The sequence below is a fragment of the Chaetodon trifascialis genome, chromosome 16 (genome assembly GCF_039877785.1).
Source record: "Chaetodon trifascialis isolate fChaTrf1 chromosome 16, fChaTrf1.hap1, whole genome shotgun sequence".
In the NCBI taxonomy this organism is placed as follows: domain Eukaryota; kingdom Metazoa; phylum Chordata; class Actinopteri; order Chaetodontiformes; family Chaetodontidae; genus Chaetodon; species Chaetodon trifascialis.
The window spans coordinates 2,688,774-2,709,639 of record NC_092071.1 but is presented as its reverse complement, the minus strand read 5'-3'; the positions used below and the strand labels follow the sequence as shown (position 1 = coordinate 2,709,639).

Here is a 20,866-nt window from a genome sequence, read left to right as displayed (position 1 = left end):
TGCATCCTCCCACAGCTCCGCTCACATCATTCCAGCATGTATTTCCTTTTTTATCAGAGGGACTGGCTGCGCAGACTGAGTGCAATCACCAGCGTCCTGCTGTTTTTTTAAATAAACTCTCTGGATGCTTTTATGTTTTTTAAGACAAAATGGCTTTGCAACCAAGGACATCAAAGCCATCCTTCAGTATGGTGGGAAAACTGCAGTTTAGATTGTATTGAGGCTCAAGGTATGCCTTTGTAAGCATGTCTTGTCTTCAACCTTGGCCAATGAAAGCTTGGAAAATTGAGGGGAAGGCAAGATAACCTCTGGGAAGGGTTTCTTCATAATTATAGTCTGAAGGTTTTCTTGTGTGTGAAACTCTATATGCCCTCAAAGATTAAAAGATCATAAAAGTTAGACGCTAAAGGAATCGTAGATGTGTTTTTCAAGCCTTTGTGCTCGCAACTTTTACTGCTTTTTGATGTCTCTGTGTGCTGAAACTACAGTGTGGACTTGCAGACAGCAACTATACAACACGCCAAATAATCATACATGTTTTATGAACACAAGTGCCCGATGAAAAATTCAACTTTTCTTACCCAACACAAAATCGTCGTCTTGTCCTGTCCTATAAAGCCTGAAATCATAACTTGGAGGACACGGCTCAGTTATTATTTATCAGAGTTTAATGTATGCGCAGCAGTGCTGACAGCTCCTGCCGTCACATCCTGACATCCATCCAGAGCTGCTCGGTCTGAGGGCGTTTCAGAGCCATCCAGCGAGCGCGCCGAGCGGTCGTGTGGGAGTCTGCTGGCACCTGCACCGGTGATCAGGAAGAACGTAGCTGAGAACATAGCTGATGGCCACTGACTGACGCCCGCTGTGATGAGTGTGAGGCTTTGTGTTCACAACTCACCTCTGAGAGAGGGAGACCCAACAACTGCAACCGTGGTCGGTTCATAGGTGACGCTGCTTGCCGACCGCCATCTGAGGACCATGTAGCCTCTGGGGGCAAGGGTCAATAGCCAGTGGATCTACAGATTAAAGCTATCCAGGTCATTGTTTACAGACTAGTCATAAAAGATAGATCCTGCATATGAATGCAGACAGATGAATGTAATTGCAGCCGATGGGTCATAAGACTGCATTTCAGCCCGTTCGCTCCACCTCTTCTGCTCTCCAAACGGATGGTTCACCTGCATGCCACCAAAGCTCGCTCAAACGTGATTGGTCACCACAGAAAACCAGAATGCTGTCTTTTGCATTCAGGTTCTGCATTTCTGTGCAGATATCTGTTTCTAGAGATTAGCCGACCCCCAGGGGCTTGGTGTGTGCTGTGGGAAAATAAGAAACATTCAGACGTGTGTCGTATGAGGTGTCTGTTTCCCTTTCAGGTCTCCTTCACTTCCTGTGTGGACCTTTGGCTCTGAGCCTCATTGGAAATGCCAGGAAAGCAGACAATAACTGGTGGCTGTGTTTAAACCACGTGCAGGGCTGCTGCTGCTGCTGCTGCTGCTGCTGCTGCTGCTGCTGCTGCTGCTGGTGTCAGGCCACACTTTGCTTCATGCAGGGTGCTGGAAAAAAACCCGTTTTTAAAAATCATTTCTGATTGGGCCGTGCTGCGATCTCCGTGTAATGACATGCAAATGTGTCTCTCAGACAGTGAAAATGTGTTTTTAGTCCATTGCCACCTTCACAGCAGGCCTGGGAAGCTCAGCCCGCTTTGATGTCGGCGCTGGGCTTATGATGCGTTCATGTCATGTTGGAAGTCTGCGTAGGCTCCAGTGTCACCCACTTAGTGTCATGAATTGTGGAAGTGTTATCACAAGCAGCAAACATGGCACTGAATCCGCTGGTTTTGGCATACACGATGCTAAAAGTGATCTGTTTTGATCACCTGAATGTAATCAGCTTTGTGTATGTAAAGGAATTTCCCATGTAGTTTATTTATATTTGACTTTAAATGCACGAATAAGAAAATCTAAGAAGCTCAAATTGAAGGTAGCATTCAGATGAACTCTTCCGCCTCTGCTGCAGTCTTACCTGAGATGATTGGTAATAATGCAAATAGTTTTCGGCCTCAGATGCAGCTGATACGACTGATTTCGACATCCTTTATGATGTACTCCCACATTTCAGCGCAGTTAGATGTTTTACGCAGACAGCAGAAGCACACACACACACACACACACACACACACACACACACACACACACACACAGACTTAATAGGCACTGTTGGCAGCCTCCCTTAAATGGCTGAGGAATGAGGGTTTACAGCCTCTGTGGGAGTCAACATCTTGTCAGGGTCCATCGGCAGCGAGCCCTCTGCAAGAGGGTGATAACCCCGAGCCTCCTTCTCAGCCAACATGTCCAACTTAATCATCAGGAAGAGTCTGACCTAGAAGAGAAAGTGCAAAGAAAGCAAATAAAGCCTCACGCACAACAAACAAACTGCATATTTTTCTGTTTCACATGACAAGTCTGGTGTGTCAAACTCAGGAACATTGGAGGAAACCTTTAAAGTTAGAATTATATCTCTGACTGAGCAATGTAAAAATAATCATTTCCAGTCAAGCTGTGTTCACTGACATCAGTTTTCTGAAGCGTTCCTGAGCTCATGTAGTAGCATCCTTCATCCAATCATGTGTTCACAAAGTGGTGAACCTCCTCCATCCTTAATGAACGACTGAGCCTTTCCAGGACGCTCCTTTCATACCCAACCACGATCCTCTCACCTGTTACCAATGAGCCTGTTTACCTGTGGAATGATCTAAACAGGTGTTTCCACATCTTTCCCAGCCTTTGAAACGTGTTCCTGCATCAGTTTAAACCAAATCTGTGGATTCGTCCCATCAAATTGAGATTATACATGAGCGGCTGTGTAAAACAAATGCTAATTATTGTCTAAAATGTAATACAACCGATGTCACTGAACTTTTTCTGGTCCTAAAATATTTATGTTAAATTTTGGCAAACTTGTCCGCGGCCTTTAAAAATTGTACAAATAAATGAGAAACCCTTTTTTCAGCCTGAGGGAGCAGCATCATCATTTGTTCCAGCACACAAAGGCTAATGAGGTGTAGCGTAGATAATCACATGTAATTAATACACAATGGGCCTGTGTCTGTAGTGCAACGTAAAGTAGGACACAAGGATAAATCTATAGGTGCGATACTGTAAGCTTCCGTAGAGTTTCACTCTGAAAAGGCTCCTCGCACATTTATATTGAAGTTGTTCTTGAGGGATCCATAAATGGGTGAAAGAAAATTAGATCAGTGGTGATTTTGGTGATTTGATTTTGAAAGCAACCTTCACAGTTAATACCAACTCTCAGCTTGATTGAGAAATCCAGTGTAACTTCCAAATGTGCCCTCAGATATTAATCTGTAGTGAATTTTTACCACTTAATGGAAAGATGACTCGCAGCAGCATCACGAGCATGCTGCAGAGTGTTGAACTGAACCTCAGTGACCAGCAGGGGGTGCTGTGGAGTCTTCGGGGCATTTTAAAACCCTGGTGCGTTAAATTTAGTGGCATCTCGCAGTGAGTTTGCAGACTGCAACCGGCTGAATACCCTCACCTCGCTCCTCCCTGTGCAGATAAACCTACAGAGGTCCTCTGTAGAGTCAGTGTTTGGTATGTCCATTCAGGGCTACTGTAGAAAAAAGGCAGTGCAACATGACGGACTCTGCTCTCTCTGTAGATATAAAGAGCTCATTCTGAGGCAATGAAAACAAAAGAAGCCTTAATTCAAGACATAATTCTGAATATTATATTTTCTGCCATATTCTGCCAGTTGATCCTCATAAATCTCACACACTGGTCCTTTAAGTTCAGCCAGAGCTAATGACGCTAAAGAGAATGCTTAAAATGAGATTAATGGTCTTATATTCCCGTGAGAAGGCTTTAAGAAACAAGGGAAAAGGGAGTTTGATCCAGCTTCGAGGTGCCGGCACATCACCATGTGCTGCTGTACATATTAAGGAAACCCATCATGTTACATGACCACTGAAGACATGTTTTGTATAATTTATACTTCATGCATGTTTCATCTGAAGCTGTATGAAAAGAAGGCCCCATCTGGCTCAAGGGAATGGAGAGAGTCTCATGACACTGTGGTTTGATGCTTTGCTTTGACTCAACACGGTCTGATGTTTTCCGGCTTTGCAGAGAGGAAGAGGAGGCAAATAATCAAACTACAGGATGCTCGTCTTGTTTTTGTTTTCTTGCCAGCAGAATATAATTTCAGCTCGTCTTCAGGAAACAAATTAGCAACATGTACTCTTGTCTTAGAATAACACACTGTCCTAACGAGCGGGACATAAATGTTAGAGAATGAACATTGTTTGTCATGCTGAGGCCATTAAACCGCAGATGTCAAATTTAAATTGATCACCAAGAAGACCTTCTTTTCATGGGGACGACGCTGTCTTCGCACCGAGGCTGTGAAAGAGCCAGGCTCCTGCTGGGTTGATGGACTACGGGTGCCTTCTACCACATCAATCACTCCAGCGAATTATTTCAGCACTTTTAATATGCAGTCGTAAATTTAATTCATTATTGATAACTATCATCAAACAATGCAAGCTACCTGCTAGTTAAACAGGCTATCTTTAGAGGGCAAATGGCCTGGAAACTTTACAAACATTCATTACATGTTCGATGTAATAAATCATCGCAGAAGGCAAAGTCGATGCTGCTCTCAGTAAGAAGAAGTGCTCTCAGGGCGGTTCTGTTCTACTTCAGTACTGCCCACCTCTTTTTATTACTCGCCTCATTTGTTTTGAGGCAGACAGGTGATCGGCTTTCAGATGAAATTGTTGCGATGAAGGTGTTTATTTTAAAAATGGCCACAGGTCCTGAATGCTCAGGCTTTTCACACATTCAGGCCATGACGACGTACCCTGTTCAAAGGGGAGGGATCCGTCAATATGAAACCAGAAATAAAGTTGGCGGCACCGTCAAATGGAAGCTGCTCATCCCGTTAAACGACCTTGTGGTTATGTCTGTTTTGAGTTTCTGTGTCAGCTGAACTCCAGACACTGACAGTGGCTTCAGCACCAACGATTGTTCAGATTATCATTTCCTGTTGAGCTGCGCTGATGTACTCTGATATGAGTTTCCCCACCGGCCAAACAAAAACAAATTGAACATTTGTTTTTTGTGACAGTTACTCGTTTATCCTTCAGCCACCAATGGGAGCGTTGTTACAGTGGGTGAAGGGTGTGATTTTTAACTTTAATATATCATCATGATGCAACAACATAACAAATCCTCAGACTATTTGCAATGCTGCAAGTCTTTTAGCTCATCTGCACCCACTAATCATAGCATTTCCTCGGTCTTTACTTCAGCTGGAGCCTGTAGGAGCACAAGGCCTTTAAATGAGGAGAGTCTGACCTAACCTGAATAGTCAGGCTGCTTTTCTCATCTTTAAAGACTCTCCTCGTTATTTGCCAGCGGTCAGAGGTCATAGTAAAACAGATGTCTCAATGAGATCGTATGCTGTCTCTAACAAGAGCAAACTCAGCGGTATCGTGCGTAGAGCTTCTGAAAGCGTCTGCTTTTCAACCTCTCTGACCTCATCAACAAAGCCGTTATGAGCAGCGAACATAATACAGCTCTGCTGCAGCTCTTTGTGCTTTTTGCCACAGCGTCACTTAATAAGACACCCTGATCACCTGAGCATGGAGGTCCAGTCCGGACCTCTGCTGTAAGTATGCATCTCTCACATGACCTCACCTGAGATAACAGGTGGTCTATAATGGTCTTTGGCATCAAATGGTCCTGAGCAAGAGACAGAACGACCGCTAGAAGCAGACATCAGCGGTCTGTCTGCACACCAGACCGAAACCAGTAACAGCATCGACCGGGCAGAGGTCAAAGGTCAAAGCAATTGACCAGAAGTCAGCCAGTGGTCCATTCACACCTGACCAGCAGGTCAAAATTTCCATTATCCAATCAGATACAGTATCTCCACGTCTACAAGAGACAAATATTGGCACAGGCGTTCCCTGGAGGAGGAATCGTACCCTCACTTTTCCTCTGGCACCACCAACAGGTCGACTTTCAGACTGAAACGTCTCGACGACTGCAGGAGAGATTACCGTGAAATCTGGTGATCCTGCTAGTGAATCTAGTGAGATCAAACTTCACTTTGTCCAGTGCTTTGCTTCATCTTTCTGACAGTTTTATTTACGGCGAGCGTTACGAGCTCAGAGAGCTGAAGGTGCAGCTGCCAATCAGCCAACACCAGCATGCTCCAACCGTTTGCTATTTTCTTGACCTTGAAATTCGCTTTGCTGTTTTTTTAATTAGGCACAAACAGGCGTGCGGTAAATACTGCAGAAATAAGAGAATAAAATGTAAATGCATTATCTTAATTTACCCAGTGGATGAATTTAAATCCATGTAAAGAAATAACATTTTAATGTGGGGAAAGCAGGAACGCTTTAAATCAGTCTGCGTTTATCTGTAAATGAACATGATTGATTGTGCCTGCACACAACAGATATGTTTATAAAGCTGCAGCCCTGATTTGCAAAGTGCTAAGCCGGAGTGCGGTGCCATTACAGGCGACCATCCACTGTGAATATTTTCATTAAATCACATGCAAATCGCTTCAAAATAACCGCACAGACCTCGACACTTAAAGCTCTGTTATAAATCAGCATTCTGCCTCAGCTCGTCAGTCCTGAGCATCACACACTCTTTTCCAACTTAGAAAAAGAAAATAAAATCATCCCGTTCTTGTTTTATTCATAAATGCATTATGGAGAAAATGCTGCTGTGTTTTCAGATACGATCTGACCGTTTAAAATGTGAAATACAGCAGAGTTAAAGCCAGCATCAGATTGGTGCAATCATATAAACAGCTTCACCAAACAAGTTTTAATTATTCAGTGTTATCATCATTGTACTAATTAAGTAAGAAACTCCACACCATCTGCTTCAGGCTGCAGCTTTGTCCTGCTGTGTGCTAACATGGCGTCACTCTGCTCCATCCTGACAACGACATGAAGAAGCTGAATCTCCCATCGCTGCGAACATGCGTCACTGTGATTGGCTCAGCTGCTTCAGGGCGATGAGACCGGCGATGTGACTGGCTGACAGGGTACGTATTAATCACCGCCATCTTCACTCTGTATTGAACTTCAGCCAGCCCTGCTGCACCTGCATTAACCGAAATACTCTGTGACTGGGACGTCTTTCAAGGTGATGTGGATGAAAGAGTTTCTGCATCTCCACCATCATACCCACAACGACCAAAAGATATCCAAACTCCAAAACTTCCAAAACTGGAGCAGAAGTTCAGAAGCATGAACACAAAACAAGCCTTTCAAAAAGTAAAATCCTTATCAAGTCAAAACTGGTCCAGAAGAACAGACCCTCTGAACACTTTCATGGTTTGATGCCCGTAATCACTCTGCTGCCTGTGAGGAGCTGCTGAGAGCCATTTAATGAGCCTGCTGATCCCCCCCCCCTACACACAGGAGGATGTCCAGCTACCGTGGGGCAGGTGCAAGCCTGGCAGGGCACCAGGGCCAGATGGCATCCCAGCGAAGGTGCCCGAGCCTGTTCCACGGAGCTCTCTCCCATCTTCTGAGGAGCCGATCAGAACCCAACCTCTACTGACCAGTGGACAGACTGATTCTGAATGCCATCCTGCCAGCCAGCAGACAACAGCTGGACCTTAAACAGTTTGCCGACAGGACAAAAGAGGCAAAGAGGATGCAGCGGCTTGTCTCCTCCACTCCCTCCTCCAGCATCTAGAGTCACCAGGCAACTTTGCCTCAGTCCTCTTTGCTGCCTCAACATCCCTCCCCTCATCAGCCACTGGATTCACAGCTTCCTCAGCAACACCACAAGCTGTTAGAGTCGGCACAGTATCATCATCAACTGTCATCACCAGCACAGGAGCCCCACGGGGCCTTTACACCCTCTACACGAACACTGTACCAGCCCCCAGACATCACCGTGTGCTTCAGATACTCTGATGACACTGCCATTCTCAACCTATCAAAACTCCATTTCTCACTTCACGCAGTGCTGCACTGATAACGACCTCCAGCTGAACGTGGACAAAATAAAAGAACTGGTTCTTAGCACATCAAAGATTTCCCACGCTGGACTGAACCCCACCTCCACCCATGGCAAGACAGCAGAGTAGGCCAACAACACCTCACTTCCATCCATAAACAAGCCCAGAAAGCCTCTATGTTATCCATAAACCCTTCCCACACCCAGACTCTCAGACGTGAACGACAGAGCCATCACATGCCACAACATGGCACTGAACACCCCCTCAGTCATCACTTCACAGCACTGCCATCAGGACGCAGATACGGGACTTTAAGATGGAGGCGAGCTCGCTCCAGTACAATAAAGTCTAAAGCCTCGCAGGTTCGCTCGCCGACACCCACGCAGCCTGTGCACCCACGACCTACAGCGATGCTTTTGTCATTGCATGATTAGAACAGGGTCCTCCGTCTTGTTACTATGTTACCAGCGTTTGCCAGATAATGTAAAAATGAAGTTTGAGAGCACAACATGGACCTTGCTGAAAGCCTCCCTGAGGTGTTCTCCACTTGTTCAATCCTCAGATGTATGTCAGGGGTCTTTCCGGAACACTTATTATGGATTCAGACACAACTCCTTAATGCACTATCATTCTGAGGTTTGAGTTATTATGTGGGCGTTCGAGGGTTGTAGGTATAACATAAGTTAAAGTCTGACCAGGACTTGTTTCATGAAGACAAGATTTACACACACACACACACATAGAAATATATATGCACACATAGACACACACACACACACACACACACATATATATATGTGTATGCATATATGTATATATGTGTATGTATGTACACATATATACATTTATATGTGTGTCTGTATATGTATACACACATAGAAATATATATACACATAGATACAATATGTATATGTATATGCATGTATGTATATATGTGTATGTATGTACACACATGCACACACATACATATGTGTGTGTGCGTGTGTCCAAATGTATATATGTACACACACATATAGAAATATATATACACATAGACACAATGTGTATATGTGTGTGTATGTACACACATGCACACATATACATATATACTCACACACATACATATATGTATATATGTACACACATACACACACACACATATACACACACATATACATATATGTATATATGTACACACACACACACACACACACACACACACACACACACATATGTATATATGTATGCATACACATCTGGTTGCAGTAAGCCCTCCGTTTTTAGGAGTGCAGCTGCCAAAACAAACACTGTCAGTTGGCAGTTGCTTCATAGCTTCACAGAGTCTTGGCAAAGACAAGTGTCTGGTGTTCTACTAGAGAGATTTGACACCGTTCCCGCACCAAAAATTCTCTCATTTTTCTGTTTTTTACTGATAGTAGCTGACACTGTCTCAGTCACCAATCTGGACTCTACCATATGTGTGAAATTGGGTTGACCGGTGACGACTGGGATGTCTGCGGTGTGTGTTTGTGAACAACGAGCTGTGTGCGGGTGAGGCCGACTTTGCCAGCTTTGCTTCCATTTGGTAGAAATGGGACGGAGCCATTGTTTTCTCTGCAGGGTTGATGTGTTGACGGTTCGCAGGGCTGTCCGTCTTCTGCGAGCAGTGTTGTAGCTGTGTGAAGTTTTTTCAAACCGCCGCATACATTATTAATGTGTGCTCACTAGAGACGTTGAAGGTGGAAGGGAGGAGGTGCTGCCTCTTCACTTTTCCCAATATGCGATGCACCTGAAGCCCAGAGGGTCTGTGGACACACTTGTGGAGGTCAGTCTTTTTCTTAGCGCCCATGCAAACGTCAGAATTGTCATCTCCGTTTTCATCGCTGGCTCATCAAACACTTTCAGAAGATGTTTCTAAGTATCATCAAAACAGGAGTTCTTCTGTGTGACTGACATGTTCCTCGAAGCCATTAACAGCAGCACATCCACAGCAAACCAGCCGGCCAGCACAGCAAACCTTTCACTCTGCTGGGCGGCGAGTTAACGGATCTGATTTGACCTGCTTTGGTGAGCGCATGTGTTCATATTCAGCCTGCTGAGAACAGGGTGAACAGCATGACTCATCTGAACCTTTTCTTTCTTTTGTCCATGTTCCTGTTTGTTGTTCCTTTACACCATTTACACCCACCAGTGTTTCCGATGAAGGAGGTTGTTTATGTTCCTAATGTGAAGCACACAGCATGAAACTGTCAAATTTGGCCTTTTTCCATTTACTGATTTTGTACGATTTCAGGAACATCATGATTGAGGGACATGTAAGTTCACCCAGATTTAAGTTCAGTGCATTTCCCGCAGACCTCCACCTCATCATAACTCCTCTGTTCATGTATGAAGCAAAAACACAGTGTGGGGCCTCGAGCTCTCTATAACTTGCATCTATAACAACCTTGTGATGGCACCAGGTTTTTCCTATAATGAAATGCTTTTAAGAACGCCATAGTGGGACAGAAAGCAGTGCTAGAAGTGCTGGTGATGTTGGCATATTTGTTTTTTGTTTGTTTATGTGAAGATGAGAACAGAGAATCGACAGCCGTTGTCGTGTCGAGGTCTGTTTCCTCTCACCTGTCTAAACCCAAGCAGTCGTCTTCTGAGAGGCTTCTCCTGACCTGACCCCAACCTCACCCTAAACCCAGTTATTTATCTCTGCTACACCTGACCACGATACAACCTCGGCACTAACCCCAACCACAGAGGGGAAAACAGGTTTAACATGAGGAAAAGGCTCTTCAAGGCAGGAACAGATGTTGACGTCAGACTGATGCCCGTGGTTCTTTTGTTTTGCTCCACAGCAAAAATCTATACTGTTGCACAATCTTGTTTCATGGTAGTGTTTTTCCCTTCATTGTTTGGTTGTTGTTTTTGTCAGACTCTGAGAAATCTCCTGCTCCACCTTTTCATTTGTACCTGCTGACTCTAGCTGCCCCTCAGTGGCTTCTTCTCTCCAAATACTTTTGAGGACTTGGACATTTTAGGAAAACAGTGTCTGTAGAATGGTTTCTGCTGTGTGTTGCTGCAGTCCTGACAATGTCCTGATGTGTTGTCCTGAAATGACAACACATCTGCCTGACCAGCACTACTGAAAGTACCTGGAATATGTATACAATATCGCCTCCTTGCTGGACGTCGTCCCTGAAGCGAGCAAAGAGCTGCAGAAAGACAAACAAAGCCCACGATGAGGGCTGAGTTTCATTAATCCTGCAGAGAAAAAGATGAAACGGTTCTGAAAACTAACCTGCAGCATCAGACAATGTTTATCACAGGGGTCTTCAAATCAAAGCAGTTAAAACAAAAGACGCAGTGATGACGTTGTGAAGTAGCGTGTGCAATTCAAAATTTTTCATTGGCAATATTATTGTTATACTCCTTCTCTGTATAATGTACATATAAAGTGGATTTTTTTACAGTCCACATCTCCTTTTTATTGTCGCTATTATTGCTTTCTGTCTGTAACACCCTAATTTCCCCATCAGGGGATCAATAAAGTTATATCCTGTCTCATCTTACTGTGCAAATGTTTCATATTCTACCATTAATTACACACATTACGCACACACACAATAACATTATGTATATACTCTATATTATGTACTGTAATATGCACACACAAAAAATCAACCTAGAGTGTAAAATGTCTCATGATTGATGAATAAATCAGTGCAGGGAATTGTGTTTCAGCAGAATAAAGGGCCCCACAGTCACTGTACAAAGGGCCCATAGTCTCAGCACTGACCCCAATCCTGCTGCATACATGACATGTAAAGTTAAGTCTTCAGTATTTCGAGCTCCTTCCTGCAGACTTTGTAAGCCTCACTCAAGTGTTTATTTTTCCTGCAAAGCTTTTCAGCGCATGCACAGGATTCACAGTATTTTTTATCTCATTTCGTGTGTTGTCTAGGGTCTTCACTCTGTCTTCTGCAGGGCGATGTACTCACAAAACTATTCTGGACACAGAAATAACTTTTTAGAATAAGCCTTCAATAATGGAGAGTACAGAGCAGCGAGACTTTATTCAAAACTCCATCACAAATTCCAGCTTCATTACTCATACAGCGCATGCAGACATAGTCAAATGATTAACACAGTATCAGCTCTTTATCCATAACTCTAATACAATTCATTCGGGTAGAATTATATTAGCATATTAATGATTATTACAGGATTCTTTATTGATCCCTGAGAGAATCACATTTTCTCTTGTATCCCTTTCTTCCACCAGATCAAATAAATCCCTCGTTAATTTCTAAAGCAGATATTGTATAAATTTCAAAGAGAAGAAGCAATGCAGTCATCTGTGAATGGAGACGAGAGAAAAAATATTAGTTATAGTAAAACTCAAGGACGCTTCAGCTGACAGAGCTTGTACCTGGGTAAAAGGGACAGCCCACCCACTCCAACAAGCACAGCTGAAGAACAGGGCCTAAACCTGCAGATAGAAACTGACAGTGATAAGCTGAGTCAAAGCCAATGACTTTTTGAGCTGCTGAGGATCAGCATGTAGCAGGGTTTACGGTCGCTGTATTGTCCAGTTAAAGGTCTCTCTCATGATAAGTGCCCTCAGTGTCCAAAGTGCTGCCACCACTTCCACGCTTGCAATAGCACTTATTTTTGCAGAGGGGACAAGGTGACCCCAGAAATCCTTTTCTTTCATTCCTTTATGAGAATGTCAGTAATACAGCGAGGGACCGAAATCTACTCCAGGGAGCCTATGAATGTTAAAAGTCTATCACTGCTTTAGGACTATGAAACAAAGAGGAGTCTCAACATGCTGAATGAAAGGCCTGATTTGATATAAACTGCACCTCCATCTCAGCGATTGTCAGGCTGATTATAGTCATCTGTGATGGTCTTCTGTCATGGCTACAACACTTGTTTGTATTACATGGTCAGAGTTACTTCATTTCGTTTTATTCTTATTTGTTCATGTCCTACATTGGGTTGAATGTCTTCTTTTTCCATTGGTTTGTGTATATTTTGACATATTTTGTCTGAATCTTAAGCGTGTTATGTATGTGTGGTTTTATAACAGAATCGAATATTTCCCAGCCAGCAAGTTATGCCATACTGCTGCTGCTTGTACATTTACTAACTTTGGGGCAAAATGTTCTTCTTCTTTTTTTTTATGATTTAATTTCAGCATTTCAGTATCACAGTTTTAGTGAATACAAAAATACATAGACGAGTAATAAGAAAAATAGAATAAAGATTGAAAATCCGTAACAATAATTTAAACATGAGTTAAATAGATAAATAAGCAAATATTAATGAACAACCGGTACTTTAAAGGAGTGTACTACATTACCCCTAAAGCATTGCGAGAGTGGGAGGGAAAACTCTCTTAGCTTAATTTGTTTGATTCAAAGCAGCATGTACGGCTGCAGTATTAGCACAGCAAGTAGGAAAAGTTTTGTAAAAGCGTTGGTTTGCCGTTAATACGTACTTTTACTCTGTTTTACATTGTTTTATCGTCGTGAACTTTAGAGGGAGCTTCAAAAAAAGTTACTCAAACTCTTCAGCGACGACACAGGCAGAAAAGTTAGCTCTGAAATTTAGCCGCTAAAGCTAAAAACAACTGTAGCTAGCAGCGTCCGGACACGTAGCTAGCTAGCCTTCTCACCTGTTAACTGGCAGGTGACAATGAAACATGGTGGTCTTGAGAGAAGGAATGTGTCCTGGACTGGATGCGGATTTAGTGCGTGACCTGCGTGCGGCCGACATTAAAACAGGTTAGTGTGTGTGTATGTGTGTGTTAGACGGTTCAGAGGACGATTCAATTAAAAGCCGGATTAGCAATAACAAACATGGTTTCTTGCTTTCACAGTGGAGGACCTGGTCTCATCTGACATTGAAGAACTTGCTCGGAAATGCTCTGTGTCATATAAGGTATTTATACCACACATTCATTAAATATGGAGCTCATTCACTGTGCAAACTGTGTATGTCGGTAAATGAGTCCTTTACATCGCATGTTACACCCACCAAATCCAGCAGATGTCCAAAAAACATGCACTGCTTCAGTTAAGCCCCTGAAACCAAACACATTTCTTCATTGTGACACACAGCAGCTCCTCACTGAAGACAAACCTCATTATTTCCCATCATAGCTTGTATTCGCAGTATTATGAAGGATTGCAATGAAAACAGAAGACACCCACATTTCATACTTGGCATAAACACTGTAGAGTGGGAGGGTTAGACCCTGGCCAATACCATGTTGATCTTTGACAACCTTTCACCCACTTACAGTATGAGTTTCTCACTGCATCAGTACTTTGTATTAGTTGTGCTACAATTAAGAAAAAACCTGTAGTGTTAGCATAACTCCCACTGGGATTGTTTAGTATAACCATGGCGAGCCAGGTCAGCTGGTTAACAAGGCGGGCAAAACTGTTTCACAGCGCAGGTTCACTTCAAGGTTGAAGACCACGTTTGCTTTTTAATTCTTTTCCATTTAATTTATTGTATTTTTCCCACTCAGCAATTACAGCTATACCATGTTGTCTCCTGAAGATACAATAGAGAAGTCACATGTCAGAAGCTGTACAGTGGATCTATGTGGATCTAAGTGGTATTTATATATAGGTGTGTCTATGCAGACAGTAAGCAGTAATAGAAATGTTTGTAGCCATCAAGAAGTAAAATTTAAAAACTCCTGATTGGGTTTAACCACAAAGTCCTTCATTATCACTTTGAACCCACGAGGAGAGGCCAGCTCTTTCTTTTTAAAACACTTTTCAGTGAGAAACAGAGACAGAGAGCAGAGATCGTGAAATAAGTTCTGTCCAACTCAGCTCTGGCCTTATGGGTAGATAACAGGATGCTATTTTTTAGATCATAAATAGTCTTTTCCACTAACTTTTTCTGAGATATAAGCAAATAATCATGAAGGAGACCCAGAAGGGCTTACCAGATGGATGTGTATCAGTGAACAATTGCGTAGGTGGACAGGGCATGGAAGTCAACTCAAGCTTTCTTGGTAAAAAGATGAGACTCAGTCAGCAGTGTGTCCTCTGTGATCACAGTGTCTGTAAAGCAGTCTGGACATGTTCGTATAGGAAGAGAATTTTGTAACCCCGAGGGATTGAAAACCTCTGAAATTACAAGGGGAAGTTCAGAAAGATGTGAAATATGTTGTTGTGTCTCCATACTTCGATGGCAGCACCTTTTCATTTCACCCCATGAGCTTGCATTGTGTTTGTGGGAGTTCAGCACCGCGTTGATTCAGGTGATTATATCATCACAGCGTGAATGGACGTGTCTGTCCCTCCGTTGGGTCATTACATCCTTTGAATATTCTTTCGTCTATCAGGCTCGGGTTCTCCAGCGACCAACTAGACTTCATGACCAGCTTGCTCTGCCTGCATGCATCCCCTGAGCTGACAGCCAGCATCCCTCAGGTCCATCGGACTTTGCTGTTGATTTGAAGCGTTGTTGAGCACACACATTACAGCGGCTCGGAGGTCAGAGCCAGGTCATCTTCACAGACACGTTTGTCTGACAGGCAGCCCTCTGCAGCTCAATTAAAGCTGCACAGGGCAAGGTCTGAATGTAAAAACACACCCATCCTCTGAGCCCACATGCCAAATTAGGGTGCCAACATTCCCACTAATTGAGACTCAACAGATTTGCCTTATCTTCTTAATGCATTTCTGCTGTTGGACATGGACTCTGTAGCCAGAAGAAGAGACTAATCAGAGTGTAATCCTGCTGAAGAGCAGTAAGAGCTGGACTCTGCGATGCTTTCCCGCTCAGATCTGTTTTCATATAAAGCGTCTCATCCCAGCGGGGTTGGTGAACAATGTGTTTTCATGCAGTACACTGATGGCGTGTTGTAAGATTCAGTGGGATGTTGTCCTGCTGCAGTGTGGACGGTGCTAATGTCCAATAAGCTGAAACACGCTCTCAGTGAATTCAGCTCCTTAGACAATCATGCTTATTTATTACAAGCAGACATCCACAGATCTTATTAGTTGATGACATGGAGGAGCAGCAGTCATAACCCGAGTGGTCAGACACACTGTGTTCTTTTTCCTGTTATTATAGAGAAGTGCAACGCTTGTTCACCTGCCTCAGGCGCTCATGCGCCTCAGCACACCTTCAGCGGGCTTCCAAGGGACTTTTCATAAATTTATATATTTCTGTCGTGGCAAGTCTGCAGTTCCACTCTTGACATATTTTCCTCACTATCTCCAAAACTTTACTTCTGGCGTTTGACCGTCAGTGAAACGGCAAGAAGAGCGTCTTTAAGCTTTTTCACTGTGAAAGGGATTTCATCAAATTGCATTGGGATTTGATTTGATGGCTCGTAAGTGGGTGTGACTTTGCGACCCCAGACTCTCGGGCTGACAGCCTGATTAATGTGGCCACAGTGCAGGAAGTGGCGGTGGCTTCTGGCAGCCTCGCTGCGGTCTGTGCATGAAGAACAGGCAGCGGTTTGGAGCGTGATGCCACCCACGTTTGTTAGCTCGGGAGGCAAAGGACAAATTTGCAATCGGAAAAAATACCCAAAAAGCCCCATGGTTTTGCTCTGATAGCCGCTGTGGCCCGCAATCTAACCATCAAGTGTGGGCTTTTAATGCGAGGGCTTAGCTGGATGACCCTTATTACAGCTGATTGGGTACATTTATATGTACGCCCTCGAGTGCAGGACGAGTCGAAGATATTTGAATTTTTTACAGGAGAAAAGATTAAACTGTGCTTTTCTGGCTTGCTGTATATTTGAGAGACACGAACAGGTTGCAGAACACGTAAAATGCATTTTTAATGCCAATCGATCTCTAAGTTGAACGCTCATGTGGAAAGCTTCTGCTTCAAAGGCGCCTGTATCAGCATCAGCGTGCGAGCTGATTGACTGGCTGTTGAAGGTCCAGCCAGGTAACGACTGCTGCTCTTCGACGCCATCAGCGTGTGGGATCAAGAGCTTATCGTGGCCTGAGCTGTTTTGTACCTCTCTCCCTAATGAATATAAAAGCAAGGAGTGCATGATTTGTGTGGATCCTCTTGTTGAGACTTTTCAGCCAGTTGTGTGGAAACCAGCTTCATGAGCTCAGTAGAAATATCACGTTTTTGTCCTTCTCCACAGTTACTCTGTGGTTTTGTCGTCCTGGTGGGAGGATGTGGTTCAGTCCCTGTCAGGATCAGTGTTGACTCACTGATAATTATCCACCCAGAACATGATATTGAGTCCATTATAATGCACTGAATACTGCCTCATCGTCACATGCGCCTGGACATGGAGCGTGCTGGTGTGGATGTGTTAAATTTTAAAGGGCTGGTGTGTCTCAGCTGGACACTGACTGTGCTTATTTTGCCCGTGTTGAGCGGTGACTGTGCTTGTTTTGCAGTTAAAATGTCAGGATAAGAAATGTGCATGGCTGGGAGATATGAAATGAAAGCATTCGCATGCTGGAGGTGAGCTTTGCTTGGCTTCTGGCCCCATCTCGACACAATGCCAACAAAATCTCCACTTCATGCTCAAATTTGAGTGTTTCTCCTCTTTTCTACTCCCAGCGTCCCCACCAGAATCAAAGCACTTTTAAATTATCAAGCAAAAATGTGAAATATTTGCTCGACCCAGCTTGTCAGATGAGAGGATTTACAGCTTTTCTCTGTTTTCATATCACTGAATAACTGAGAATATTTGGGATTTGGGCTGGTAGATGGAAAATTTGAAGACACTGCCGTGGGCTCTGGAAACTTGTGGTTGTCACGGCTTTTTTTTTAAACTTCCTTTTCCTTTTTTACAGTAAGAACTGTACATTGATATATTACAAAACAGCCGACGGTGGAGTAACGAAGCACGAGTGTACAATGAGCGACTGCAGAAGCGAAAACACAAAGACAGACGTTTGTACATTGGAAGGATATAATTAGACGTCCTCTCTGGCCAGCGTAGGTGTGTGTGAACATGTATGAAGTGATCTGCACAACGTTTACTCTGTGTGCAGCTCTGCGTAAAGCCTGAAAGAAACAACAGATGGAAATATGAGATGGACATTTTTCCCGACATATGTTTGGACGCCCTGCGTGAGATTTGGGTGTTTTAGGTGTTGTTTAATCGTGACCTGCCGGTGGAAAGAGCAGACAGTGTGGTGTGATTATTTCAAAAGTCCTCCTTCTCACATCAAAACAAGCCAAATTTAACTTTGTGCCTTTGGGTGCTAATCACGATGGCTCAATTGGGCAGAAAACTGCAGAATCTGGCAACCCCGGCCGAGCCGGACGAGTACATGTGCTGGGGCTGATCCCTGCAGCAGTTGTGTGAGGCTTCACCTGCTGTAATTTTCTGTATTTCAGGCACTGTTTGCCATCCGTCGAGTGCTGCTGGCCCAGCACACAGCATTCCCCGTGTCAGGCGCTGATCTGTATGAAGAACTATTGAGCTCAACAGCCATCCTCTCCACTGGAAATCCCAGGTAAGGCCAATTCTGCACACACAGCAGAGCGCGCTGCTTTGTCTTCCAGGGGACGGAGGGATTTAACGGCGGGCTCAGCCTCATGAGGGCTTACAGGAAGGTTCGCCTCCGAAAGCAAATATGTATTCCTGAGGACAGTTCTCAGCATATTGAATTAAAAGACATTTCCCCAGTGTTCAGTTTGCTTGTTTAAGCGTGTAGCTGCCTGTTCGTCGGTGTTATTCCAGATTAAAGTCTCTGATTAGTTAGTGGAGGTGTTTGAGTGGACGTGATGGTTGATGCCAACAAAACTCTAATGGTGATGCCTTCATGCAATTCTATGCTCCTCAGCTGTGCAGGCCGGCACAGACTGTCCACAATTGCAGGGTAACATGCAAAATCAATAGTATTGTGCATTACCAAAAGATGTTTTGTAACCAGATTCCCCTGCGTCGATCCGCTTTATCAGACTGGAATCTTTCCTGTGTTGTTCAAATTGAATTTGCATCGACCTGTGCCTGTAGAATATGGTAGCTGGAGTTAAAAATACAGCAGTGTTTCTGAAATGGCCCCTGTGCTGCGTTTTAGCCGACTTCTTTGGCTGGTGAACGCAGCCTGAAGTGGCTTCTGATATATCAGCTGCATTAGCTTGGCCTCCAGCTCGACTACTTACCACTTAAAAACACGCCGCTCACGAGTTTTTTTTCTCTGTGCATCAGAAAATCAAGATTCAGTGACTTGAAAGAAACTGGAAATTCCCTCTGCGACCAGCGTGGCATTGTGTTACAGCGATGATTGCAATTAATCTGCAGAACTGAGGCACAACATCCCATGAAAGGTTCGCTCAGAGATGTGCGCTGGCGCCACAAGATCCGGCTATCTGTATGCAGCCACGGCACAAAGCGTAGCAGGAAGATATTCCTCTTTTAGAGGGGAAATGTGCTCGAGCCAGGACAGACTGCTCTGGACAAATCTGTGAAATGGGCCAGCGTGACATAATTTATGGGATGGTACCTTTTCTACAGTTAAACTCACTGTTTCAGCATAATTAATGACCACAGGTGTTTTTTTTCCCCTCTCTGTGGCTCTTTTTAAGTGGTTTTCATAAATTAATTAGTGCTTTGGATTAGTGATATGAAAGTGAATCAGGCATGTGAGGAAAGGCGCTGTGATTTGTGTGTCGTGGCTGCACTCTGCTGGTAAAAGGATGAACTGGTGAATGATGCTTTCAGCCGTCCACGGTGTCACACGCTCAGTCAGTGTGGTGTGTGGTTCATGAAGAGACGTGCAGCTCGATGCCCGTTTATCATACAGCAGTCCTTCACGCTTAGTTTGGATTCTGCTGTTGAAATATATTGAGTTAAAGTCGGAGGTTTTTCTTATATTTAGCCTCCTCATTGATAAAAATGGGGTGGAAGGAGAATTAGAAATACCTCTCAGTATAATGCAGTACAGTTCATTAGAGCCGCAGCCTTTAGAAATAACCATAAAGTTGAATTAACATCTATTTTAAATGGCGTCAGCAAACCTGAACATTATCATTGCAGAGTGGTTTTATTAGGCTGCATTAGTATTAGTTCGATGCGCCTGATAGTTGTTGACCGATATGACTGATGCCGATATTTCGAGAGCAGGGCGGCTGATATATAATGCCGTTTTCATTTTTTTGGCTTCTGAGAAAATGCAACAATATGATGATAATAACAAATGAGACACAGTTGTTGACCTTAAATAAACATTTATTTAACACTGCACTGCATAAAAAGTGCATCAAATTAAATAAAGGTCCACAGATAATCCAAAAAACTAAAGTCTCTATAAGTATTAGTGCACTAATAACAGCATTTATCAGCAGGTAGCACCCGGTAGCATCTCTTTGTTTTTGGTCCTGATGAACATTTATGTAGCTCTAACGTATTATTCAATTAACGCAGCGTTAGCCGATGCTGCTATCTCAATGGCCGTTCTGCCATTAGCACATAATAAACCGGGACCTGTGTGGCTGATTCGTAAAGTGTTTTGTAGAGGCGACGCTCGGAGGGACTGTGATCTGTTCAGATGCAGAATGATATTTCCTGCAGATGCCGAGTGTGAAACTAGTTTTCTCGGCCGCATCGACAGCAGAGGAGACCTTGCTGGTCTCTGTCAGAGTCGGTGAACTGGATGTGGAAAACAGTATTCATGAGAACAGCAGGCCGCTGTGATGTTATTGTGAAACAGCTCTGCCCATGGATGCAGGAAGTAGGGGTGCTGAGGGGGCTGCAGCTCCCCTTAAAACCAGGAATTATGAAAGCCGTCGGTTGATTAAGGGAGCATGAGAATAAGGACAGACGTGTCAGCGGGATGGAAAAAGTGTTCGGCCTGAACTCCACTGCAGGCTGGAGACACGCACACAGATCCTCGCCGCCGCC

General features: G+C 43.9%; 1 protein-coding gene across 1 annotated transcript in view; it reads left to right on the top strand.

Moving 5' to 3' along the window:
* The first annotated feature begins 13,602 nt into the window (after positions 1-13,602).
* The window catches only part of rad51d (RAD51 paralog D), an 18,141-nt gene continuing 10,877 nt past the window's right edge, over positions 13,603-20,866 (top strand). The window contains exons 1-3 of the mRNA XM_070982239.1: positions 13,603-13,787; positions 13,883-13,944; positions 18,358-18,476. Of these exons, the coding sequence (XP_070838340.1) occupies positions 13,706-13,787; positions 13,883-13,944; positions 18,358-18,476 (263 nt within the window). The 5' untranslated portion in view covers positions 13,603-13,705. The remainder of the gene's footprint in view (positions 13,788-13,882; positions 13,945-18,357; positions 18,477-20,866) is intronic.